This window comes from Pleurodeles waltl, chromosome 1_1 (assembly GCF_031143425.1).
Source record: "Pleurodeles waltl isolate 20211129_DDA chromosome 1_1, aPleWal1.hap1.20221129, whole genome shotgun sequence".
NCBI classification, from domain to species: domain Eukaryota; kingdom Metazoa; phylum Chordata; class Amphibia; order Caudata; family Salamandridae; genus Pleurodeles; species Pleurodeles waltl.
The window spans coordinates 619476276-619503562 of record NC_090436.1 but is presented as its reverse complement, the minus strand read 5'-3'; the positions used below and the strand labels follow the sequence as shown (position 1 = coordinate 619503562).

At 45.1% G+C, this 27287-nt stretch overlaps 1 protein-coding gene across 2 annotated transcripts in view; it reads left to right on the top strand.

Moving 5' to 3' along the window:
- EPB41L4A (erythrocyte membrane protein band 4.1 like 4A) overlaps positions 1 to 27287 on the top strand; it is a 624815-nt gene that overhangs the window by 243975 nt on the left and 353553 nt on the right. For both annotated transcript variants that reach the window (XM_069226476.1, XM_069226475.1), the window contains exon 5: positions 17778 to 17875. In XM_069226476.1, the coding sequence (XP_069082577.1) occupies positions 17778 to 17875 (98 nt within the window). The remainder of the gene's footprint in view (positions 1 to 17777; positions 17876 to 27287) is intronic.

Sequence of the window (27287 nt, the reverse complement as noted above, 5' to 3'; positions counted from 1 at the left end):
GGGGGGGTGTTGTGTGATGTGTGCGTGCATGGGGGTGTGCGTGTGAGTGTGTAGAGGGGGTGTGTGAGTGCGTGCATGCGGGCGGGGAGTGCTGCTGTGCCTATGGGCAATGTGTGTAGTTCGGCGAGTGCGCATGTCGGCATGTATGTGTGCGGGTATGTGTCCCCGTTGTGTATGTGTGTGTGTAGGGGGTGTGTATATGTGCCTGTTGGGGGTGTGTGCATGTCGGGGTGCGTGTATGTGCATGTCGGGGTGGGGGTGGGGAGGGGGTTCGTACCACCTCTGGGGGGGGGCAGGGGGGTGGAGGGTGTGGGGGGAGGACTCGGGGGGGCAGTGGGGGGTGGGGGTGACCCCTATCAGTGCCAGGGAAGGAATTCCCTGGCCCCGATAGTGCCTACCGCCATGGTTCGCATGGCGGTTCCCGACCGCCAGAAACCGCGGCGGTAAGCAGGGTCTTGATACCGTTGGCGGTCTTGGGTCGACCGCCGGACCGGAGTGCGCAGACTCCAGCCCGTCGGTCATGACCGCCGTGGCTGTCGGAGTGGGGAAGTGGCGGTCGATCGCGGCGGTGACCGCCGCGGTCAGAATGCCATTTTTTGAACCGCCGGTCTGTTCGCGGTCCGACCGCCGCCTCTCCGCCGACCGCCAAGGTCAGAATGAGGGCCATAATATCAGCAATCTTAAATATGGAACAAAGGAAAAAAATATAAAAAAAGGAAAATCCAACTTATTAACAGTTACTTTTGGGTCGGACACTATTTGCACTATCAGTGTGTAACGGGCTATAGTTTTCGTGTTTTGGATACACACTTTGACCACTATTATCACATGTGTATCACCTAAAAGATACCACTGAGCAGTCTGTCACGTTCATACAATGTGCAGCTGTTTATAAGTTTGATTTTTCTTTTTCTCTTGTTACAAATAAACAACTATTCTTTATTTAAGATCTTAAGATTTGAGATTTCTGTACTGAAATACTGCTTTATGACAGCACCTTGAAAATATGATATCAAGTCGTGTACTGTACAAAAGCCTCTTGTGTTTGATATCACAGACTAAACTGTTGCTCTATCCATAATGACAGGCTACATGGAGGATGTATAGAATAAGTCACTTGCCCTTTGGTTCACTAATGCTATCTTAAGTTGGGTGGAGAGAGGGCAGAGCATTAATGTGTATAAGTTCACGTTCAAAATTAACACATCTCATAAGTGCCACTCGCAAGGCTATAATATGAAATGTTTCCTCATGTTAAAGAAATACACTTTTTTGAACTTAGAAGGCAGGTGGACACATCAGCGCCACTTAGCCCTCCATTACTCAGCTGCAGGCAGGCTCTCTTGACTGAAGAAGGGAGCACGAATGGAGGGTGACAGCGCTTCGAGCCGTCGTGGTCACAGAGCAGTATAACGGCTGGCATTGTGCCCTGCGCTGCAGTCATTTGGGAGGAGAGAGCCTGACTGCAACAGAGTAACGGAGAGCTGACTGGCACTCACAAATGTCAGGTCAGGGGCACAAAGCCCTGAAGCAATCATAAAGGCAAGACAGGGCACTTACCGGCATCACATAAGAGACTCCGCCGCCCATGGCTAAAGCTACGCTACCATGCATGTGCACAGTGTCCCATCTGGAAGTCTACACCGGCAGTAACTCCTACCTACTCCCTCACAGCTTGAAACAGTAAGGACAATTAGAGGATGGGTGGAGCCCACGTCCCATGCCCTGTGTCTTAGGCCCACCCTCTGTCCCAACTTGACCCTGCCAGCCCGCCCTAGCTCTTTCTACTAGATGGACCTCTTCTGAACTGACCTGGGTCACAATAGTGACCACCCGAGACAGCCAAGATTAATGTGGCTAAAACCAGGTCATAGCTCACACATGGCGTAACTGTCATGACTTGTGCCTCCAGGGTGACAGAGACTGTCGCTTGAGACCTGTGTATTTGCATACCATGAAATAAAACACAGTCTCAAGCCTAAATTAAAATTGAACAGCCAGCTATAAAGATGCTATACTGCTTGTGTATTCCCACCTCACTTTTATCTCTCCTCTGGTGAATGGTCGGGCTCTGCCCCCTCATGCTCATATACACTAGCTGGGACTGCTGTCTTCTTGCCCTGATGCCAATAGCTGTCTCTTTCACAGTGGATGATGCCTCTCGGGGACAGATTCCAGTATGGGGAATGGTTAATAACTGACTAGAGCAGTTAGTAAGCATTAAGTGGTTTGCAACAATATAAACAGTCACAAAGCATCGATACCTGTGTTCGCATGTCACAGTGGAAGAGGGAGCATCCCTTTAACTTTAGTTTTGCAAAGACCTACAATGCATGCCTTATGAGTCTCAATGACAATTGAGCAATTCACTGCATTACATTTTCATATTTTGCAAATGCAAATGTTCCACTTCTTACACACTTTCTAAGAGGAAAAAAGTTTGATGTTTGGCCTTCTCTCTCTCTTCTGTCCTTTTCTGCATTGTCCAGCACTAAGTGTTGTCTAACAAATCTGGCCCAATACCCTCCCCAAAGACTGTATTAAGCATCTAACAAAGTTCACATTAAAAATGTACAAAAATAGACTAATTATTCAAAACACACATCACACCCTGATGCTCAACAAGGACCCCATTTAGAATTTGGAGACTCTTGAAAGGCTTCTAAAGTCTAGAGGAAACTCTTAATATGGACTATAGTTCACTGGATGAATTTCCTCCATACTAAGATCCCCAGGAGGAGGTAATTCCTATGGTGAATTGTACACACTATTTAGAGTTTCCTTCAGAAACTGGAGAAGTTCCAGCTCCCTTTAAACTATAAATGGGGGTTCTAAGTCTGTTACCCCAAGTCAGTGCAGAAAAATACACCAGCAAGTCAACTCAGTCTCCCTAATCAAGTCAGCCGCTTCTACCCTGCCAGACTTCCTTGCGAGTCTGTATATTTACTGAACTAAAACTTCCCTTTCTTCTGTCTCGTTCCACAAATATTTGGAATATATTCCATTCCTAAACATGGTATGTCTCTCAATTTCAATTTTGTACCCAAAAAAGCACACTGGAGGGGAGATGGGGAGTGATTTGAAAAATCCCTCATTTTTTTAGAACTCCTAGTAAGGAAGAGCAACTATGAAAACGTGAAACGTGACCTCCCTAAATACACTGTACACAGTAGGCTGAAGATATTACTATAAGCCTTATGGCTCTGCAATCCCCACTTTACTCGAATCTGCCATTGTGCTTGATATGATGCTCTCCTATGTATAACCATAACATCAGCATATGGAGCACCAGTGCATCCCTGCCTTTTTAAAACTATGTTTGGACACTGTCCGCATCCCAGTTGCTCCTATTTCCAACTTTCGAGCCATACATCTTTTTGACATAGTTGCACACACAACGAAGTGTCACAGAAGTCTATGTAAAAAGTCCTGCTCCTCCTTGTAGCCGACCTATTTCTCTGAATTAATATCTACAATTTCCATACCCTGAGAATGGCAGGCTTCACTTTGACTTGGAAGTGGTGCCACTCATTGGAATCAGTGGTAGACACTTGTCATGTCCCCTAATCAGGATCTGGTCTCGTAGATCTGTGGTTCTTAACCTGTCATCTGAGGACCCCTGGTGTTCCTTTGTCCACGAGACCTATTTGGCAGGACCGCGACTGATTTGTAAAATGGAATTATATTAAAATAAATTAAAAAGAAAAAAGTGTGTACAAATAAAGAAGCAAAACGAAGATTTGGAAACGTTTTCTATTTTTGATTGGGAATTAAACAAAATATTTCAGTGCTTGAGAATTTTTTGGTGTGTACTTGTTTTTGTGTATTGTTTTGAGATTCAAATTGCAAAGATTGCTGGGTAGGGGGCGTCGGCTTCCAATAATGACTGAGTGGAAGTCCTCAAATTCCAGTAATGATTCAGTGGGGGTCTAAAGCAGTCACAAGGTGAAGAACTACTGTCGTAAATAATCCCTTGCCTTGTCTCTGCCTTCTATTTGGGCCTGCCTGAGCTGGGAACATCAAACATTTCCACCGTAACATTTGTTATGCCAAATGCCTCTGGTGTAACTGGGCACTCCCACTGACATTGCTGCATTTATGGCTAGTGTGGTACCTTTTTTACAATTTTGCCTGGTGGGAAATCTCTGTGTCCTGGGCTCTGTGAAGTGGGCTCTTGTGATGGAGCCTGCACTGAAGCCAGGTGAGGAGACACTCTTGGCACTGTCTGGTAACCTTCAACAGTAAATCCAGTAGTCTTATAGAGTTCCATGTGTTATCTTAGTTTGTAAAATACTCGTGAAGTCAAACCAATGTATTTGTACAAAATGCTTTGAGAATTGGGCTTCATACAAACATGATTTACAGATATGTAGGTTCAGTGAAGATGACCTTTGTCTCTCTCTGGAGCATGTTGAGGAAAAATATTGTGTTGTGGAATAGCTAACGAGGTAGGTGCAGTCCCATAGACTGGAGTATAACTTTGAGGGGAGGTAGAAGTGGGCCCTGGTACTGCTAAAAATAGAAAATGGGTTGGGAATAGGATGGAGTGAGTTCTCCCATTTTGATTGATTTGGAATACGATGGAGTAAGTTCTCCCAAAAAATGTTGTTTAAAAAGTGTAAACTCTATTGTGAGCAAGGAACATGGCTCAAAATAGTATGGAATGTTGCACGAGTTTCCCTAGAACCTTTCTAGGACGTTTGACAAATCATATGTTTTAAAGCAGTTTGTTCATTACCGTTGGTGAAAGTTGAAAGAAGTTAAATACAGTTTTGCGAGAGGGGATTTAAGAATCTCCCTTAAATAATATTTGGGAGAATGAATGGGCCAGTGTGCATTGTGTGTCAGGAGCACTTGTCAAAGCATGACAGAATTTGGGGTCCATCCACCAAGGATGCATGAGGTAATGTTTGCCAAACTTTGTGCATAATTGCGTATCATATGCAACAGTTCTGGAAGTTATAAGAATTACTCTGTGACCTCACCAATACAGGGCGAGCGGGGTAGAACATTTCCGGTGTCAGGCAGCGGCTCGATTGTTTGCAGTCCTGGAACCCATCATGTCACCACCATGTTAGTAAGCACAATTTCAGTAATGCTACCAAATCCTTAACTGGAAGGAACAATACTTATTTATTAGTACTTTATTAGTACTACTACATTCTTCATGAACAATAACATTGCTTAAGGCTACCACACCTTTATCAGAGAATATGAATGTCTTTCAGGTCTGCTGTGCTTTAAAATAGGATATTAGCATTTTTTTAGTTGTGTTGCAATGTCTTCATTGGGTCATTTGAGACATGCCTCAGATGATTTGCCATACAATTATTGATTATTGACAATGCTAACCAGCATCAGTGCTTAAATTGTAAAATAAAGGGTGCCAGTGCATAGGCTGTGCTGAAAAGCCCATGGCCCTTGCAATCGAATGTTGTCAAGTTGAATATCAAGGCAGCACAATCTTTAATCCACCTCTTGTCCCTTTAGCCCACTGCCAGACACTTTCTGTTCCATTATCTCACTCTTGCAGATTCCTGCTTTCTCCTTTTGTGATGTTTTTTTTCTGTCTGTCTCTTCCTCTGTCTTCCTGATTTGTGTGTTTTTCCCTCTCTTGAAATGTCTCATGTGGACAGATAAGGGCCGGTGCCTAAAAATGAGTCCCAGTGTCCACCCCAACACGCCCACCCCACTCAAATTAAGAACCACCATGACTATTACTCTTTACATGGTCTTATATAAAACTTCTCAGCTGGTCTGTGACACATTATTGGACAATGCCACTACTTCTCAGATGGACCACTATTCTCATGATAGGACAAGTCCAACACATCCCAATATAGCTGCAACATTTTCCATGGATAGTATCAACACTTATAAACCATAATTCTTCCCAGCAAAATGCTCATAATGTTATTGGACAGTGTCAGCACTTATCAGCAGGGATTCTCTGATGCTATTGGATAGTAGTAATCACTGTGTTTTGTGGCTGAATTGACCAATGCCTTCAATGCAGGAAATTGTTTTGATCCAATGGCCACAGGTTTACATCCTTAAATGTTCACTCAGTCTTTAATTTTCCAGAATAAAAATGAGTATCATTCAGATGTTTAACAGCAGAAATCTGTCAATAGTACCCATAGACCCCTCAAGAGTTAACATGACCTTTACAAAGGCATATTATTTACCAGTATCTCTGGAGAGCTGCATATTCACATTAGACCCCTGCCAAAGATTCTTTGAGGGAGTGGCAAGACTATGTCATGAAGGTCTCTTTTTCTAATCTCTTCTTTCAGTGCTAACATTTTAAATTATGTCCCTCTTTCCATCAGTAATACTGAAGAATCTTCAGTATTTCCTACACAGCAGCAACATCCATGCGGGAAGGGTAAACCATACTGCCCTCCTGCTCTGCAGAAAGTGCATTGTCTGACCTTTTTTTGCTAAATTATGTCTTGATGTGTAGAAGCCTTACCTGCACCTGAAGTAGTTGCCTTTGAACTGACCAGGTTGGAATATTAAACTGTACACAGCTTAAGGATTTCCCCAAGGACTTTGAAGTGTCTACAAGGGATTTCACTAGGAAGGTGGAGCTACAGAAGGCTTTGAGGGCATGGGAAGAGGCCCAGATTGCAGGGGAAGACAGCCCAGAGGAGGAGCAAGAAAGTCCTAAGGAGGAGGATGACCTGATCTTGAATTCCCATGAGGAAGGGGATCCACCTGTGGAAAGGGCCAACAGTTTGCCAGAAGCAAGAGTGGTGTCTAGACCAGGGTGCCTTTTTCAGGAACCTGTCACCAGGGGAGCTAGCAGACAGGAGGGAGGAGAGGAAACTCAGATTGGAGTTTGCCAGATTGAAGCAGGCCCACGAGGAGAGAAAACTGTCTCTGGAGGAGAAGAAATTGGCCCATGTTTTCAGTTTGAGAGAGCTAGACATATAAGCCCTGGAAGTGGGGTCCAGCAATGGAAATGGTGGCAGCATACCTGCAGTGTCTTCAAGTAAGTCTAAAATCCACATCCCAAAAGATCCCATTCCGCATGCTCCGAAAGATCTACAAATGGATACCCACCGAAACTAGAAAAACAGTCACCCAAGCCCTTGTAAGCAGAAAACTGGACTACGGCAATGCCCTCTACGCAAGAACCATGGCCTAACTCCAGAAGAGGCTGCAACGCATCCAGAACGCCTCACACGCCTCATCCTGGACATCCCCCACCACTGCCACATCACAGACCATGTGAGAAACCTGCACTGGCTCCCAGTCAACAAGAGAATCACTTTCAAACTCCTCACCCACGCTCACAAAGCACTGCACAACACCGGACCAGAATACCTCAACAGATGGCTCTCCTTCTACACCCCGCCCGGCATCTCCGCCCGCTGACCTTGCTCACGCAACCTTACCACGCGTCCGCAGAACTACAACCAGTGGTAGATCATTCTCGCACCTCGCCGCCAAAACGTGGAACACTCTTCCCATCCACCTGCGCCAGAGCAAAGACCTCCTTACCTTCAGGAACCTTCTCAAGACCTAGCTGTTCGAGCAGTAGCAGCACCTCCTCTCCCCCTCCTTAGCACCTTGAGACCCTCACGGGTGAGTAGTGCACTTTACAAATTCCTGATTGATTGATGCCCAGTTACAGTGTGGGGGATGATGTGGCTCAATCAATCAGGGCCCTTTTAAAGTGCAGCTAATCATCCGTTCGGGTCTCAAGGTGCTTGGGGGTGGGTTGTTCTGCAGCTCAGTCTAAGCGCTGGATGGCCAGTTCAGTCGACAAACCAGGTCTTGAGGGCACCCTGAATTGAGGCAAAGAGGGGGATTGCCTTAGATGAAGAGGATAAGTGGCTATCAGGCGAAGTGGTTTTAAGAGTGCATAGAGTCCCAAAGGTGTTCTGGGGAGGTATTCTTTGGTGGTACATGCCCCCAGTGGGGAGGGACACCCTTCTTACTTTACAGGTGGGGGACCAGACCAACTACCCTGCTATGAAACCATCTTAGTCAAGAAGTTTGGTCTGATACCACAAGTTCAGGACCAGTCACAAACTCAACACACAAACATGGGTAGATTTTTTTAGACTATGCTGGTAAAGCACTGAAGGGCTGGGTGAAGGGCAGCAATGTGAACAATTCTGAAGGGCTGGACTATCACAGAGCACATGTTCTGTAGTTGTTTTACAGAGCTATGGCCACACCTGTTGGAGTGTAAGTTATTTAACCCCCAGAGAACTTGCAAAGGAGCTCAACCTCTGGGTAAGTACTAAAGGGTCTGGAAAGGCACTCGGAAGTGACCCCAAAAGGCGTGGCTCAGGTTCCCCACAACCGATGGTGGGAGAGGTTAAGGTTGGCCCAAGCAGGTCCCTTGTAGTATGGTGGGTGGAGGGACCTATGTTCCTACTCATAGGAGGAAGGGAGGTGGGAGATGTCCCAGAGTGCCCCATGTTTAGCCCCAGAGCCTGGAGAGTACCCCAAAGTTTGTCCTGAGAGACCCTCCACTGAGGGAGTCCCGATAGTGTCGCGAGAGCTTGGAGGGTGGCTAGCACAAGGGTCCACCAAGTTCTGGGGTCTGCCAGTACCACTCCGCAGCGGAGGGTGCGGATGCCCAGATGGAGGGGTAGGGAGCGGGAGGACTTGCCCCAACTCCTGGGGGGCCCAAGGGTACAGACTCTGGATTGGAGGACCAGGTTCAGGGATCCCACCTGACCTTGGGGAAGGGGCGGCTGTCACAAGCGCCCCTACAATTTTGTCTTTTGGGGGTACCACTGTTGGCAGGAAAGTGCAGGAGCCCAGATGGAGGGGTGGGAAGGACTCACCCCTAACCCTTGTCTGACCTAAGGGCACAGACCCTTAGTTGGAGGGCCAGGTTCAGGGTATCCCCCTTGACGTGGGGGAAGGGGCGGCTGCCACAAGCACCCCTACCATTTTGTCTTCTGGGGTTATCAATCCTAGTGGAAAGGTGCAGAACTCTAGAAGGGGCAGGGGAAGGAAGGACTCACCTCTGACTCCGGCTCAGCCCAAGAGTGCAGACCCTGAGTTGAGAGACCAGTTACAGGGGTGAAACCCTGGACTGATAGGAGGTGGGGAGGAGAAAGGATGCAATGCACCTGGCGCCACTGCCCCCCACTCTGCAAAACCACAGAGGACATAGACCTCTAGGTGGTATGGGGCTTTGCCCTGGATGCTGACTGCTGTCAGTGGCCTTTGTTGGTTGCTGTCCTTGTGGACAGAATTTTCCTGGGTTATGGACTTCAGGGTGGAACCCAGATGGAACTCAGACCTGGGGTAGACCACGCCAGTGCTGACGATCTATCCAGGTTCTTCCGCCTTAGTGATGAGAACTTCCTAGATGTTGGGTAGCTCTTCCCACTTTCAGCTGGGGGCATGTGTTAGACCTGGCATCCTTTGGGTGGTCTCACCCTAGACATTTTGCCTTTACCTTCTGTTTTGTTGCTATATTTATTTATTGGCCTTAGGACTCTGAGCACTTTACCACTGCTGATCAATGCTAAAGTGCATGTGCTTCTCCCCTAAAACATGGTATCATTGGGATAATCACAATTGGCATATTCTGTTTACCTGTAAGTCCCTTATAAAGTGGTATACCATATACCCAGGGCTTGTAAATGAAATGCTACTCGTGGACATGCAGCACTGGTTGTGCCACCCACTTGGGTATCTTTGTAAAAATGGCCTAGGCCTCCAACTGCAGAGCCTGCATGTGCTTTCTCACTGCCACCTTGACTTGGCGTTTAAAACCTCTTACCAAGCCATTAAACTCTCCTTTTCTTAAATATATAAGCCACCCCTAAAGTTGGCCTTAGGTAGCCCACAGGGCAGGGTGCCATGTAGGTAAAAGGCAGGACATGTACCTTTAAGTTTTCATGTCCTGGTAATAAAAAGCTTCCAAAGTCATTTATTTTTCATTACTGTGAGGCCTGCCCATCTCATAGGCCAGCTTTGAGAATTCCTTATTATACCTTTTAGCTGTAATCTGAGAGGAGCAGTTACATCATGTTTAGTACCATCGGAATAGTAGTTATAAATCCTCATTACTGGTAAAGTAGGATTTATTACTATTTTAGAAATGCCACTTTTAGAAAATGTGCATTTCTCTGCACTCACTGCCCTGTGTGCCTACAGCCTATCTCCAATACATGTCTTGCTTGGGCTAGGTGACAGCTGCACTTGTGCATTTCCTTCAGACACCCACAACACAGGACACTCAGTTGCATCTGCATGCATCTGCATGCATCTGCATACTGATAGATCTTCCTGGGGAGGAGGTTGGGAAGGGCTCACAATTACGCCTCAAAGGGTGATGACCAGAGTCAACACAAAGGGACTGATTACCTCCTACAGATAGTCTGGAACTGAGGCTGACCTGAAAAGTGGACCTGTGCACGTCACAAGAACTCTTTGTAGTTATCCCCCCCATCAAAGGCACTTTCTAGTGTAAGCACTGGGCCCCTGACCCACTAAAATCAGTATACTTCTGGACAGAAAGAAACCCTGCTGGAGTAAAGAATGCTGTGTACCAGGATTGACTGCTCCCAGGAAATGCCGCCCTGCTGATCTTTTCCCGGTAGCCCAAGACTCGTTCACCAAACCTAGAGTGACTTAGAGCAGCTTTTTGCTTTCTTTTGCCGCTCGTTACTTCAGTCACCCCCAAGTGGCTTTGCCAAACTTCCCTGTGGAGTCTTTTTGTGGTGTACCTCCTGTGGTTATTGTGTGTTGCACAAGTACTTTACATATTGTCTTCTAAGTTAGGCCTGCCTGCTCTGCTCCTAGTTATGAGAGGGTGAGCACAGGCTAATTTGTTGTGTCATTGACCTGCCCTGACTAGGATTGCGGTCCTTACTTAGAAAAGGTTTATACCTCTACCAACTGCAGACTCAATTTCCAACAATTTCCCATGTTTTAAAGTCCTGGACCATTGTTTCAGTATTCCATATCATTGACAGTGTTCATACATCATGCTTGGTGCCCAATTTTATTGTTGGTGCCTTGTTTTATTGTTCCTGTGTCAGTCTGTCAGTCAGTGCTCTGATGCCAGTGTCCCTGAACCAATGTCTATGTCCCCATAGTATTGTCCCTGTTGTGAGTAAGCTTCTCACACCCTCATTAAATCTTAGAAAATGCAGGTTTTACGGAGAAAACATGAGGAAAATCATCACACTTTTTTGGCATTATTTAATTATAACACACTGATATTGAAAGGGAGGTGAAATCTGGCCACAGGTTCGACCATAATGCGTGTTAGAGGTGCAGAATGTGTGGAGAATTGGCTTTCTGTTTGTGCCTCACTCCAGTTTGCGGCTGCAGGGACGATTCACTTTTCTAGTGGGAGCGCAGTAATTTACTTCCGGCGGTGAGAGGGTGGCTTTTCTCAAAGGAAGAATTTAAAAAAGAATGGGCATTATCAGAAAGAGAAGTTGGCCTCAATACGTTACTTGAAAAATTGAAATTCCCTTGATATTATGGGAAGACAGCTCTGCTTAAATCGTACTTTTTCTTCCTATTAAGTTTCTAAATTATAGGAGATTGAATGCTATTTTACAGACTGTGAGACTGCACTAGAAGCAAAGTTCTGAAGACACAGACTTCCTCGTTGCTGAGCACACGGCAATCAATGCATTGTTCAAGATGCTGTAATAACAATGGTAGTATGAAATTACACTTATAGTGCTTTATAGCGCATCAAGCCTCACGTCTGCAATTTCTAAGCAATGCAAACAACAGTTGTCATTGTTACTCTCCTCCTTGTGCTCTGTGACCCGTGATCCTTTCTACCACTTCTAATCTTAGGCAGTTTGTTTTATCAAAATTAATTGAACAACTTAAGTGATTCATAGGCAGTGTGGGTACTGGGACAGTTATGACAGTGCCACCGTTGCAGTTGCCACAGAATATATAACAACAGTCTCACATAGTACAGTGGCTTAATGCGCTTGTTGTTGGGTCGATGTGTGACCTCACGCCACATAATAAACCCTACTAAATCTAACTTAGCCTTTCATCCTTCTAAGGTGCCTGTCACTGGCCTGAGGTTTGTTTTGATGAGCTCTTCTGATTTGCTAAGGACTGCTGCAGAAACTTGCTCTCGGTGTATGTTTATTTTAGATTCAGGCTGGAAAACGTAGGTGTTTAGTAAACGTACGCAAAGTATGCGTAATATTTGCTTTTGCATAATTTTGTGAAATTTCAGGAAAATTACACAAAATTACGTGTAGTTACTCAAAATGCAAATCTGTCATTTCACAATATGTTTGAGCGTGTAATGCATTCCTGCATCAATGTTTGATGCCAGGAAGAATTTTGAGGTAAAAAATAGCAAGTTAAACACAATTGCCATGAACAATAGCCGCTCACATTCTGGTTTCTCACCTTGTTTCTGCCCTCCTATGCTTTAATTTTTCCAGGAAATGTTGCATAATTATGCGATGGAGCATAATAGTGTAATTTCAGGAATTTTGTATCACAAGTAGAATGTAAAATTCCCAAAACTATAAATTACACCTGCATAATTTATATTGCTCCAAGAACTAGTCTGTAGCAGTAACAGCTGGTCACTAAATACAATCCCTTTTTTAGGTCGAGCGCACTAGCGCTTTGACCTGTTGTAAGTATTGTGGGCTTTGAACCATGCCCATCTCATGGCCATCACTTTCATTCGTTCCTGGGCTTGCCTTTCAAAAATCACTTGATGTCATTGGTGAATGTTTTATGTTTGTCCTATCTTGAGGTTGTTTTTGTCACGCCTTGTAGACTGCCCCTGTTACATGGATTATTACACAATTGCTGATATACTTCAGCATGACCGAACTATCTTTTTCTTTTGTCTCTCCCCTTCTTGCTGCATGGTGACCATGGCACTCACAGCGCGAACAAGCACATCAGTGTGAACTTTATCTGTGTTATTGGAGCGCTCATCACATTGTTCACTGTTACCTAATCAGAATCATTTCTTGTGGCTCTCCCCTTAAACTTGAAATTGGTAAATGCTTTACATAAAACAAATCCTCAAAGTGAAAGTGGCTGTCCCGGTACAGCAGGAGAGCCGATCCTACAAAATCACTCTACTTGAGAAACTCGCCCCATAATGCTTTACGGGGCATTACTTTTACAAAACAGTTTTGCTCCTAACTCAGCCTATGGTGGTCCTAGGACAATGAAACCCCCTACAACAGGATTTCAACAGGAACCAGGAAGACGGTGACTCAAGCCCTCGTCAGTAGCAGACTTGACTACGGCAACGCACTCTACACAGGCATCCCAACGAAAGACATCAAACGACTCCAACGCATCCAGAACGCATCCGCCCGCCTGATCCTCGACATACCCCGCCGATGTCACATCTACCACCACCTGAAGGACCTCCACTGGCTCCCTGTGGAAAAAAGGATCACCTTCAAACTCCTCACCCACGCACACAAGGCACTACACAACACCGGACCCACCTACCTGAACACCAGACTCAACTTCTACGTCCCCACACGTCAACTCCGCTCTGCCAACCTCGCCCTCGCCATCGTCCCCCGAATCCAGCGCAAGACCTCTGGCGGCAGATCCTTCTCCTTCCTCGCCGCCAAGACCTGGAACTCTCTCCCCACCTCACTACGCCAGACCCAGGACCTCCTCACCTTCAGGAGACTCCTCAAGACATGGCTCTTCGAACGCTAGCAGCACCCCCCCCCCCCCGCCCCCAGCGCCTCGAAACCCTGTTGGGTACATCGCGCGCTTTATAAATTCACTGATTGATTGATTGACAAAACATTCAGCACAATGTACTCTTTCTGCCTATGCCATCTCTGGGTCCACACAATAGGTTAGCAGTGACCCCAAAATAATACACCCTTCCACCATTCAGTGCATTTTTAAGTGTTCTCATGGCTAGAACCTTTGTTTTTACAGCTGTAAATAGCTTGTAGTTTAAGGGTCTTGTTTGTAACATCATTGATATGGGTCTGCTACCCCTGAAAATGTGTAATGCACTATGCCCTCTAAGGGCTGAGTGTACGGTTACACTGCATTATTTATTGCCATTTTCTTTTTATGTGGCTATGGCCTTTAGGGGCTAACTATATAATCACATGACCATGTTTCTTACAAGTGCTGTTTTCATTGTGGTATCCTCTAGGGGATGTTCTAAGCATTACAGTCATATCAACATACCAAAATATTTGTGGCACAGAAACTTGCCCCATAATGCTTTGCAGGGCAGTACTCTTTTGTACTCATAGCTAAGCCTGTAGTGATCCTTGGACAGTGGGACTACCTTCAAAACATTGACCACAATATGCTCTTTCTGTCTATGTCATCTCTGGGTCCCTACACTATGTTAGTGGGGACTCAAAAATATAACCCCTGCGACCATTCATTATTTTTTAAGCTCTCTCATGATTGGAACTTTTGTTTTACAGCTGAGAGAAATTATGTTTTATTGGCTTTGTTTGTAATATCTTTACAGTAGGCCTGCCAGCCCTGAAAATGTGTAATGCACTACGCCCTTTAGTGGCTAAATAAATGGTTACACTGCATTACTTTATCTCATTCTTTTTTCATGTAGTTATGCTCTCTAATGGTTACATGACCATGTGTCTTCCAAATGCTATTTTTATTGTAGTGTCCTCCAGGGGTTGTTCTGAGCATTGCAGTCAACATATTATAATATTCGGGGCATTAAAACTCCCCCATATTACTTTGCAGGGCATTACATTTACAAAATATTTTTGCTCATAACTCAGCCTGTGGTGGTCCTAGGACAATGGGACCACCTTCAAAGTGCTCTTTCTGTCTACTTCATCTCTGGGTCCATACACTAGTTAGTGGGGACCCCAAAATAATAACCCCTCCCAAAGTTCAGTGTCTTTTAAGCTTTCAAATAGCTAGAACTTTTGTTTTACAGCTGGGAGAAGTTTTGTTTTAAAGGCCTCATTTTTAATATTATTGCAGTAGACCTGGTAGCCCTACAAATGCCCTCTAGGGGCTAAGTATATGGTTACACTGCATTACTTTCATCCTTTTTATGGGGTTCTGCCCATGTTTCTGACAAATGATATTTTTAATAGGGTGCCCTGTAGGGGCTGTTTTGAGCATTACAGTTGAATGCTAAATATTTTTTTCTGATAAGGGTTTATATGATAATTGTATATATTTTAATAATCTCTCCTTATTACCATTATGATCATAATTTGGGTCAATTTAACATCCTAATTACACTATGACTGTTTGAACACTTGATATGTTTGGGTGTCCCTTCTAGTTTATTTCTCTTCTGTGGCTGTCTTGTTTCTTTTTTGGGAATTGTGTTAGCCAGCCAGCAACTCTGATGGCGGGGTGGTGAGAGTGGTATTCTATTGGAATTAGCATGGCAGATTTAAATACGGATGCTAAATGCAAAATGTTCATTTTATGCTGCAGATAGAGGAAGAAGGTAAATGGAAGTGCTTTTGTTATATACAGGGCCACTGGAATTATTCGGCAGGAAAAGTCGAAATTGTGAGGTAGGGTTGACCAATTTATATGGCTAGAAAAGTCCAGTTATGAATTTACACAATGCCATTAGCTCTACCTCAAGAATATGTGAGCCCTATTGCATGCAAATATTTGTTTTTTTATGGAGTACTGCTCCCCGCTTGTCAGGCTCTCAGAGGTTCTGACTGCCTTCCTCCAAGCAACCCCTTCTTGATTCTTGATGAATCTTAAAAAGCTGTGAGCAGGTCTCCACTGGGTGTTAATGGGCCTTACTGCAATCAGGGAACATGGGATTCCTTAGTTTATTGTAGATCAGTAAAGTGCAGCCACCACTGCTTTCCAGAAGCGTAGAAAGGGTGTCAATGACCTTAGTACAAGCAAGAAAATTACACCTTTACCACTGATAGCAGAAACATCCATAATTGACAAGCTGTGCGTCCCTCACACGTCTGGGCCCTGGTGCCACTGCACCTGCTGCAACATTGATAGCTTCAGCTAAGTGGCAACCTCAAAGCACTAGGTCACATACCTCCTCTGTCTGCTGCACCACAGTGCCACTGCACCTGCTGCGCTACACATACTGGCCACAGAAAAAGTTATTTGTTGGCTTTTCATAACCTTTTATCATCTCAGGCCATGCAAACGTCAAAGGGTCAAAACTGGAATGGTGGGGCAGCAAATAGTTTACTTATATGTAGTAGATCAATACATTACACACCTCACCCTTGATTAAAGGAATGGAGAAGCACGTTTCAATAAAAATGTTTGTGTTGTAATGCAGATAAAGTCTCTCACTATATCTTGCATGCTTTAATTCAAGGTGACTTATCTCATTTAATAGCACATTACTTGAACTTGCCTCCCTGAAGGTTGCCAATAAAATTGAGGGGGGCGTAGGCCAAAAATGAATGTAAGCTGGTCGGGTCCCCATGGGCCCCTCTTGGCTACGCCCTGGGTACATCGCATGGGTCTTTAGTACTGCAAAATTAGCATCTATGTTGTGACAGGTATTTTAGAGCGTGGAATCACAGATCCATCTTTCTGGCTACATACCATGTAGAATGATGAACTGCTCACCTTTGGCTCGCACTCAGGGCCTTAAAGGAGCCCTGAGGCTTCTTCATCAGTTGCATTCCCCTCGGCTTGTGTCTGCCTCTTAGGTTATTCATTACGGACACTGCCTGACCCTGGATCGATAAACTTCGCCGAGCTTCTCCACGCTTTCATGGACTCATGGGTAGTCAGTCATTATTTGCCATTTATATTTGTTTCCAGCTCCCAAAGCCAATAAAAAATAGCCATCCCTGTCTTCTGGCCCTCAGTTTTATAATCCATAAAGTTCATCTCTTGCCCCTTCGCACTCATAATTCATAAACTTCATTCCTTCCTAAGAGACAGTATCTGTTTTAGAATTATATTCAGTTGCCTTTTAGAGGCTACTGGACCCAGATATTCAACATTATTGCTTGATAAAGCCACATAGGTTGATATAGTCTTTGCCATTGGTTCATGTTTTACACAATGTGGCTCTCAGCATTATTATTATGGTGAGTAGACAAGAGTGAGAACAACATCTACTGCATTACAAAGTAGAAACGACACATTTCATGTGACCTTAATTCGCAGAATAACGATCTGTTGCATCTTTTCAACGATTTTCATCTCCGTATCCAGGATCAAGCATAAGGTGTAATATTTTATTAACTTGGACACCCTCAATTCTTATCTGTATGTTTGTTTTTATACATTTTTGAGAGATGCCAGTCTTTAGTTGCTAAAGTGAAGTTTTAAATAAAATGGCTTCTAGCTAATTGCATTATTCACAGCTGTATGGGAATGCTCTTCGGAGTAAGTAGGAATAGCCACACTGACATTTTTTTAGATAATTAAAAGCATTCGAATTGTTTACAGGTGTATGTGCGCCTGAAAGGCTGACTATCTGGTTTAATATTTCTACTTTTGCTGATTGTTGGTTCTGTAATTAAACCCCTTTCAAGGACAGAAGAAAGTTTGTGGGGTAGAAAAAAGTTTGCAGCGCGGGCTATAGAAATGTAACAAAACAATACTAGAAATGAATACGCATCTACAATTGCACGAGGTTTCAACATGCCCAGCAACAATGGTGTTGCTTCAGTGCGCTGCCAGACAGGGCCACTGAAATGAACCTATGTAAAGAAATACGGTTGGATCTAAATGCTGCATTGATGTATTATTAAAATGATTGAAAAAACATGCACTGATCACACCAGAATGCAGGTTCTAGTGGCTGTGGTGCTAAAACATGTTTTTCTCTTGGTTTCTTGTAGGTATCAGTTTTTTCTGCAGGTGAAGCAAGATGTCTTGCAAGGTCGCATCCCCTGTCCTTTTAACATTGCTGCTCAGCTGGGAGCGTACGCAATTCAGTGTAAGTGTGTCTAGAGATTACAACACTATACACCATCTTAGGCACATCATCTAGTGTGTTTGGTCCATTCATGAAGAGCATCCGGCAGTATAAGCACTGCGCGATCAGGAGGTTACGCTTGGAACCATTGTCCACAATAGTACCCCACTTTACTTCTCGGCCAGTATTTTAGAGAATATCATGTTATGTTATGTTATCTGGAATTTCTGTACAGTGCACCTGCCACTGGTGTGCCCTGCTAGTACTTTTCTCCTTTCCTGAAACAGTTTCAGGCCTGAGCATGGATGTTTGGTTCATGTGGTGTTCAGGTGGGTATGGCTTACAAAGGAAATGTAGGATATGGCGTGAGAGGACTAGACGTCTGACCACGTTGTGCTTTGTCAGAGTTCGTGCTGGTGCTATCTCAAGTACGTCCATTAAATTCCTATAGGTTCTGTGCATTACATGTATACCCTAGTGTGATTTCTCTGAGGTCATGTTTGAGGCCAAGCATCTCCTCTCAGTAGCTAAGGTGCTCGAGAAGGGGAGCAGAATTGGAGGGGTGGAGAACAGATTGTAGGGTGGGTTTTGGATGTGTTCCTATAAGATTGTGGGGGCCATATAACCTCTGTGGTTGACTGTGGTTGGTGACGTATATCAGCAGATTGAGAAAAGAGGTGGAGGCGGACATGCTTGGGAAAGGGTTTCCGGTAGCTGGTTAATGATAAGAGTTGAAGGGGTGAGGCGAAAAGGACACTTGGAGTCCACTCACAGGCAGTAGTTGCTAAGAATTACATAGGCTTCAGGTTTCCAGTCTGGTTCACCAAAGAGAAAGATTCTAGTATATGGCCCACCCAGACAGACTTACAATGGGCAGGAGTTTGATGATTACAGAACTTCATGTAGCCTGTTAGCATGATGCACTGAGTGGTTCTAACACATTACATCAATTCACCACTCTTGGTGTAGCTTAGATGCTTGAAAAAGGCAGTCATGACCCTCAATTCCAGATCATGATTCACAGCCCTAAGATAGGATAAAGTGGGCCCACCATATCACAAACTCCAACAGCATGGTCTATGTTCTGCCTTTGGAAGTTTAGAGTGAGGGATTGGGAACCGGCTTGGAAGGTCCCTGGGCATTGTGACAAATCGTATTTTACTTTTGGTGCTCTGATGCCACATTTAAATTACCTTTGACAGTCTTTTGGCAATCAGATTTATAATCTATACATTTTATTTCTTGCTTATTTTCAGGTGTGATTCATAAACTTCCTTCTCTCCTAGGAAATATCTGTTTTAGAATTCCATTCAGCAGAGCACTAAGTAGACCCTTCTAGCACTTGATCCTCGTGGCAGTGAGGCAGATCAATCCAATGGATTAGTAAATCAATGTCTGGACAGTGATTTTATTGATAAAAAGAAAACATGATTTAGTTCACACACAATTAATTGCTAAACATTGCACACACGGGATTCCAGCAAAGGTGATTCCCCTTTTGTCAGTGGGCGATTGTGCATCCAAAGGAAAAATATTCCAGTATTGACCATGGTGCTTTGGGACCACAGGGCTCTGGGGAATCACTCGGGTTTTCTGTGAAGTGCCATGCATACTGTGTAGGGTAAGTCTTGATGATGCCCCAATGCTCAGTGTTTTTTCGGAATCACCTTTTCTTCCTGTGGTAGCATGCTGATGGACAGAGAAATCAGCTTCACTGCGCTGGTGCTCCATCACCACTCTATTCTCCCATTATTGTCGGACACCCCTGCACTCGAAGGCAATTATTACTGACGGAAGAAATGCTGATTTGATGCCAGATTTTAGTTTTGGGAAGAGAGAGTGCCTTTCCTGAGGTTTGCATACAGACATTGAAATGAGGGGACTAAATAAAACAAGCTCACAAATTGGGCAGTCTAAATTTAGGGTCAGAAATCTCCCATGTTCAAATTCCAACTGTTTCCCTTCTGTGAGCAAAGCTGCAAGAGATTGGAAAACAGCCCAGAGGTCTTGGACTCAAACCCGAGCTGGCCACAACCTTATGCCTCTCTCCCTTGAAATGGTGACTGAGAAAGGGTCGAGAAGTTATGGGCTGTTCCAACCTCTATCCTTGGTCTACTCCCACTTTTAGCTCCTCTCTTTACCCAGCATCTGGGAACACAACCCTTGAGACATCAGCCCCAACCCACCTTCAATGTGTCTGCACTGCCTGTCTTCCAAATGTGAGGAGCAATGTAGTGATCCACATTATCTTTCCCTTGCTCACACCAGGACACTGAGTGCAGGGCGTGTACAACGATCCTGCCATCCGCCCAAAACCTGATGGACATTCTGAGAGATCATAATCTGCAGGCTCAGGGTAGGGGTTGAGATTTACAGAGGAGCCGAAGGCCACACCCTCTGACCTGGGTACATTCAAAGAGCGGAGGCAGGGAGGCATGTTCAAAATGCCACTCGAAGGGCCACACCTTCTGACAAGAACCTGCTGGATACTGCCCAAGGCTTTTTCCTGTGATTTTTGGGGCAGTGCCTAGGTGCAGTATGTGCACCCAGGCAGTGCCCTGTTGTCACAGTATGTCATGCCTAGAGAAGTTTTGTCTCTAGTGATAGTACGCCTAGTTCTGTAATAGTCTTTTGTGCTCCCTTGAATTTCAAGGAATGATGAGGCACACGGAAGCGAGGGGTAGGATTACCTCTAATATTATTTACTCTTTCATTTATTAGGAAATGAAACACTCCAAACTAACCATCCTCCTCACTCCTCAACTCTTTGCACATCTTCACCTTCCTCCCCATCCAGGCGTCTTCTCCTTCAGGCCTCACCTCCGAAACTAGGCCTCGTCTGTGGGTATCTCCTAGTTAGGAATGGAGTTGAGGAGGACTGAACAGCTGCCTTTGTGAGATTGTATTATAGGGATGCCGCGTTGAGTTTTGCTCTGTGATGATGTCCTGGTCTAGGCTGTGCTCTCACAGGTGACACACTGTTGACGTTGGGTAGTTACAGCTCTGATTACTGCTGATAGCGGCCACTGAACTCCAAGCTAAAGCTACAGACTCCACAAGGCATCTTTTGTACAGATTAGGAGTGATTGATGTGGAGGGACAACCCTTTTAAACACGCCTCTTTTGTGGTGTCTAGAAGACAATGTCAAGGTAAATAACCACGAGTTCAGGTGCACAAGAGCATCACGTGTATGGAGGGCGGTGACGGCGAGCCCGTTGGTGGGGGCACAGACAGGGCATACAAATACAATCTGCTCAGGCACGGAGACAAATCGAGTGTCCAGAGTTCGGAATGAAAAGCAGGGCGCCTAGAACTCCTTGGCAGCAGACTGCCGGGTGGAGAGCTGCGGTGCGAGGGACTGCCCGGTAGAGCAATGTTGTGATGTTTACAGTCTGAGAAACGTTTAGATGGCGGCCGGTTCGGTGAAGTCAGACAGACACCAGCTGCCGTGGAATCAGTCTTCTGTCAGTGCAAGTGAGCAGATAACGGTGGGTGACTCATGGGGAATCCTGGCCCATCGCCTTTGGGTGCCAGTTGCTTGGAAAACCACTTTTAAGGTTAATATTGGCACACCACTGAATAGAACAGCTAGGCCCAAAATAAAGACAAACATCTTCTGAAGCAGGACATTCAAAGCTGAATTCTCAAATGCTCTGTAGATTTGGATTTTTCACTCTAATCGTGCTTGAGTCTTCGCTGACCCTCGCCGTGCCTGGGGTAGTAATAGGCTATCGTTATCAGAATATTGCCTGACATAGTTCTCGTGTTTTAAATATATAACAGAAAATCTACACCCAGCTTGGTGATACTTTTGTAAACGGTACTAAAGATAAAGGGGGTCATTACGACCATGGTGGACGGCGGAGAAGCGGCGGTAAGACCGCCAACAGGCTGGTGGTCTCCACTGTGTGTATCATGACCATGGCGGTTACCGCCATGGTCAACCGCCGGTTCTCCGTTCCGCCCGCCAGGCTGAAGACCAGGGTCTCCAGCCCGGCGGCCGTCACTATACCGCCGGCTGTATTTGGACCCGGCTGACCACCATGGATTTCATGCGGTTTGAACCGCCATGAAATCCATGGCGGTAAGCACTATCAGTGCCAGGGAATTCCTTCCCTGGCACTGATAGGGGTCTCCCCCACCTCGACTCCCTCGCCTACCCCCCCACACCCACTGCCACCCTCCAAAGGTGGCAGGACCCCCCTCCCCACCCCGACCCCCAACATAACAACACACATACACACACGACACGCACGCAGGCACCACCAACACACATACATGCACACACACCGACATACATGCCAACATCCACACACAGTCAGACATGCACACCCACTTTCAAACATACACGCACTCATTCCCATACACACAACACCCCTGCAAGCATACACGCACTCACACACCCCCTCTACATACACACGCACACCCCCATGCATGCACCCAACACTCAACACCGCCCCACCCCCCTCCCCTCATGGACGATCGACTTACCTTGTCCGATGATCCTCCGGGAGGGGACGGGAGCCATGGGGGCTGCTCCGCCGACACCACACCGCCAACAGAACACCGCCACGCCGAATCACAGGACGTGATTCGCTGGGCGGTGTTCTGTTGGCGTGGCGGTGGAGGTGGAGCATTCTCCATTTCCCCGCCGCCTGCCAGTATGGCTGTTGGCGGCTCTCCGTGTGTAAAAGGACGGAGAGCTGCAAAGGGTCATAAAAGGCCGAGCGGAAAAACTCCACTACTGGCAGTCTTCCGCACGGCGGTCCCTCGGCGGTCTTGAAATAAGACCACTGAGGTCAAAATGACCCCCAAAATGTTTAGCAGAGAAGTTGTTTTTCTTTACAGTATTCTGACTCACAACTCTTGTGTGAGAAGTAGGGTCTGTTAACAGGGGCAGCTTTAGCGCCGGCGGTACCCTGTGCATCAGTCTTTATTGGCGCCCCCCGCCCGCCCCATGGCCACCTCCTCAGAATCCCTAACTACCACCCGGAAAATGTGCCCCTCATCTCTCCATAGCCCCCCTTTCACATACATTCATTTGTTATAAAGGGCTTGTAAAGGCTGGCTTTATTAATCCACTCAGCTTTCCACATAACATGTACTCCTGTTCTTTGCAGCACGTACATTAACCAACTAGGCTACTTTATGGCGAGTCAAAGCTGCCCCTACATAAAAATCCCATCTCTCTACCTAGCAGGAGCATTAATCACAAGAGGTATCTTGACATTTTAATTGCTTCCTGGAGGCTGAACCACGCAGCACTTTTCAGCAGGTGCTTTTAAGTCGTACGTTTTTAAGTTATTGTCAAACACAGCGCCCTCCTAAGGTCATCGCCCCCCAGTCCAGGTCAGCACCCGGTGCGGCCGCACCGCTTGCACCGCCCTAAAGCCAGCCCTGTCTGTAAATCAGTTAATCAGTTTTAGAAGTGTAACCGGGTGAAGCAAGCTGCTGGTGGCCATAAAGAACGTACCTGCTTTAGAGGATGTCTGAAGAGACAGGAATAGAGTTCTGATATGTTACCAATACTTGTATAGCAAACATCTGCCTTAGTTCTAATTTTGTGGCACTGGTGTCTGACGGGACTGGAGTTCCCACCCATTCTGTGTTTCCTTGTAGATGGGGGGACATAATGGCAGCACACTGTTGTGTTTGGTTGCTGAGGGTGTCTAGGAGCTGGCTAGCGAGTAGTGTTTGCACTGTGTATGGTATCAGTGATGTGGCAGAGAATTGCTTTGAATATTATCTGTTAAATTAAGTTGTCTCTATTTGTGCATTTATATTCTTCTCTTTTCTGTTGTATTGACATGTTTGCTTTGTATAACTTATTTATTTAAAAGGGTATTGTGTTGTGTTTTGCAGTGTTATTTTATGAGTGCATTGCACACTTTGTGGTCCATGTGAATAGATTTTTAAAATGTTGGTACCTAAAGTTTTGATAGCCATGCTTATGTTTACATTTGGTTGTCACAACTGCTTGCCTTGACTGGGTCCCTGCATGCAATAAAATCCTTTCAACATTAGTTGCTATACTTATTTGTGTCCATGTGTGGGTTTCCATACTCCATTTAATATCTCTGCACAGATAATTTCCTATATATGCATACATTTATATACACATACACTTGCTAGGTAAGCAAACCTAGAAAAGCTATTCAGTATTTGAGGAATATTGTATTATAATGTGCAAAATATCCCATTTGTGTAAAACTGATACAGCAGGTCACCCTGGAGTTCCATGGCCTGGTAAAGGCATGTGTCCCTATATGGCCATAAATCTCCTGATGACTTACACTATTCTGAAAGTGGAGGTCTTTTACTGATGTGGTGTAGAGTGTCATAAAGAGGAGTGGAGTAGTGTAGTGGTGCAGAGTAGAGTGGTGTAGATTGGAGTGGAGCAGCATAGATTGCAGTGGTGTAGAGTGCAGTGGTGTAGTATAGAGTGGAGTGGCATAGAGTGTCATAGAGAGGAGTGGCATAGAGTAGTAGAGTGAAGTCAAGTGGCATAGAGGGAGTTGAGTAGAATGTCGTATAGTGGAGTAGAGTGTTGTAGCGAGGAGGAGCATATAATGCAGGGGAGTAGAGTGACATAAAGTGTTGGTGTGGAGTAGCGTGGAGTGGAGTAGCATGAAGTAGCCTAGACTAAATTGTCATAGAGTAGAATGGTATAGAGTGGAGTGGATGGGGCATAGAGTGGAGGGTCGTGGAGTAGTGTTATAGAGTGGAGCAGAGTTTAATGTAGTAGAGAGTGAGAGTGGAGTATCGTGGAGTGGAGTGTCATAGAGTGGAGTGGCTTAGAGTGAAGTGGCGTAATGTTACAGAGTAGAGTGTATAGGTATATAGTGCAGTGGTGCAGACTGGACTGGCATAGAATGCAGTAGCATAGAGTGCATTGGGTTTGAGTAAGGTGGTGTAGGGTGCAGTGAAGTAGAGAGGCACACAGTGCTGTGGCGTAGAGTAGTGTGGTGCAGAATAGACTGGTGTGGGATGGAGCAGTGTAGATCGCAGTGGCGTAGAGTGCAGTGGCATAGAGTGGAGTGGTGAAGAGTGGCGTGAAGTGGTGTGGAGTGGCATAGAGTGGAGTGGTGTGGAGTACAGTGTGGTAGAGTGCAGTGGCCTAGAGTAGATTGTTTCACAGTAGAGTGAAGTGGGGTGGAGTGGTGTACGGTAGAGTGGAGTGTTGCAGGGTAGAATGCAGTGGTGTTGAGTTCACTGGCGTAGAGTGCAGAATAGATTAGAGTGGCGTATAGTGGATTGACATATAGTGCAGTGGTGTAGAGTGTAATGGCAAAGAGTGCTTTGGTGTAGTGTGCAATAGCTTAGAGAGCAGTGGCATAGAGTAGAGTGCTTTAGAGAGCAGTAGTCCAGAGCAAAGTTGTGCAGAGTAGTATAGAGTGGCATAGAGTGCAATGGTGTAGAGAAGCATACAAGGCAGTGGCCTAGAGTGCAGTGGTGTAGAGTATTGCAGAGTAGAATATGGTGGCATAGAGTGCAGTGGTGCAGAGCAGATTGGCGTAGAGTGCATTGGCTTTGAGTAAACTGGCATAGAGTACATTGGCGTAGTAACGCTGCTTAGAGTGGAGTGGCATGCTGTAGATTGCAGTGGTGAAGAATGGAGTGGCGTAGAGTGCAGTAGTTTAGAAGAGAATGGTGTAGAGTGCAGTGGCATAGAGTAGAGTGGTGCAGAGTGGAGTGGCATAGAGTGGAGTAGGGTGGGTTACATTTGCACAGACATACAGTTTTGGTGGTAAAACTATACAGCGCACAAATGATATGTGGAAAAGCCATCACCTAGTGTATTGATTTGTTTTGATCGTATTAAAAATTTCCGCCGCACTTCAGAATGACCAAAACATGAGCTTCATTTGTGCTTTCCTAATTTGGATATATTCTGAAATATTTGCACAGCTCATTTACAGACATTTACATTTTGTTGTACACTAAAAAAGCACTTTGATGCCTCGTCAGGTGTAGTAAGTGTTATATAAATACAATTATAATTGTAAAGACTTCCTCTAGCACACCCCCAGTACCCAGAATGATGGTCACATAAATCCTCTCATTTTGAAGCCCGAAGGAAAAGTAATACCATGCTCCCTCAGAAGACAGAGCTTGACATTTAACCTCTGTCTCTGAATGCACAGCAAAAGTGACACAATAAGAACAAGATTTAAAGGTCTGTTTACAGAAAGGAACACTGGTGGAGGAATACAAGGTGCCCGGGTAACCAGGCATTGCTGCATTGAAGGGATGAACTCAAAGTGGACCACTGAAAAAAAAAAAAGCCAGCAAATAGAAAACAAGCAAATGTGAGTTACGAACCACAAAGCCAGTGGAAAGCAATGGGTGGAATGCATTACCAGGGAATCTTTCCAAATGTCCCCAAGATGTCTTTAGCAAACCAGCTGTGCTGTGTGGTAGACTTTGACCTAAAAAGATAATTTAAGTTTACACTTTTAGATTTACACTTACATTTTGAGTAAATGTACACCTTTCCTCCTGGGAGTGTGCAAAAGTTACAGCTTTCCAGGAGCTCTGACAATGGTAAGCAATTACACCTGTGTAAATGTTTATAGTGTACGCTTATGCACGAGTAAGCCCTTGGCAAACGTGCTTTTGTAAATGTTAATTTCTTTTTTCTTTATCACCATGTCAAAAGTGGCTTTCCCTGTGGAAAAAAATCCTTCCACTGTATCCTCATTAGCTTTAGTTGTGTTCCCTCCACAACACCATCATGGATAGAGATATACTCCTGCTCTTAATCTGAGTAAACCTCCAACTGTATCAAGGGTGGGAAAAGTTAGTGAATTCTCACAAACTCCCAAGCCTGTGTGCGTTCACCAACGTTTCTGTGACTCCCTGCTATATGGAACAGATTTACACCTACATAAAATGACACCATACTAATGCAATTTTACATAGGAGAAAACAAATTACAAGCCTAAATCCATTTTTTGTTAATTCCAGATTAGTTCACCCTCGATCATGCCATTTGCCCATGGAGTTTGAACTTTGGTGTGCAATTGGCCTTGTGATTCAGGGCACTCGTCATGACACTAAAATGAGTTTCTCTGAATAGTTAATAGTGTGCATTTTTGTATGGGAGGGTGAGAAGGTGTGACAATCTAGGTAAAGTGTATGGGTGTCAGTGTGCCACTATTAGCCCATAAAGATGTAGCACACTCATCCTCGTTTCATTGATTAAAAACAATGTGACCTCAGTTTGAAACAAACCAGTTAGATCTGCCTTGCTACACAAAACATGTATTTTTTTTATAAAGAGATCCAATCATCATAATATCACCATTTTCAATTCCAAAATGAATTCAATAAAGCCATTCCATCACATTAAGTAAACAGTACCATTAACAACCTCATTATTCACAGATTAGGAGTAGCTGGCTAGGCTGTCGTCGGTTATCAGTTATCTCA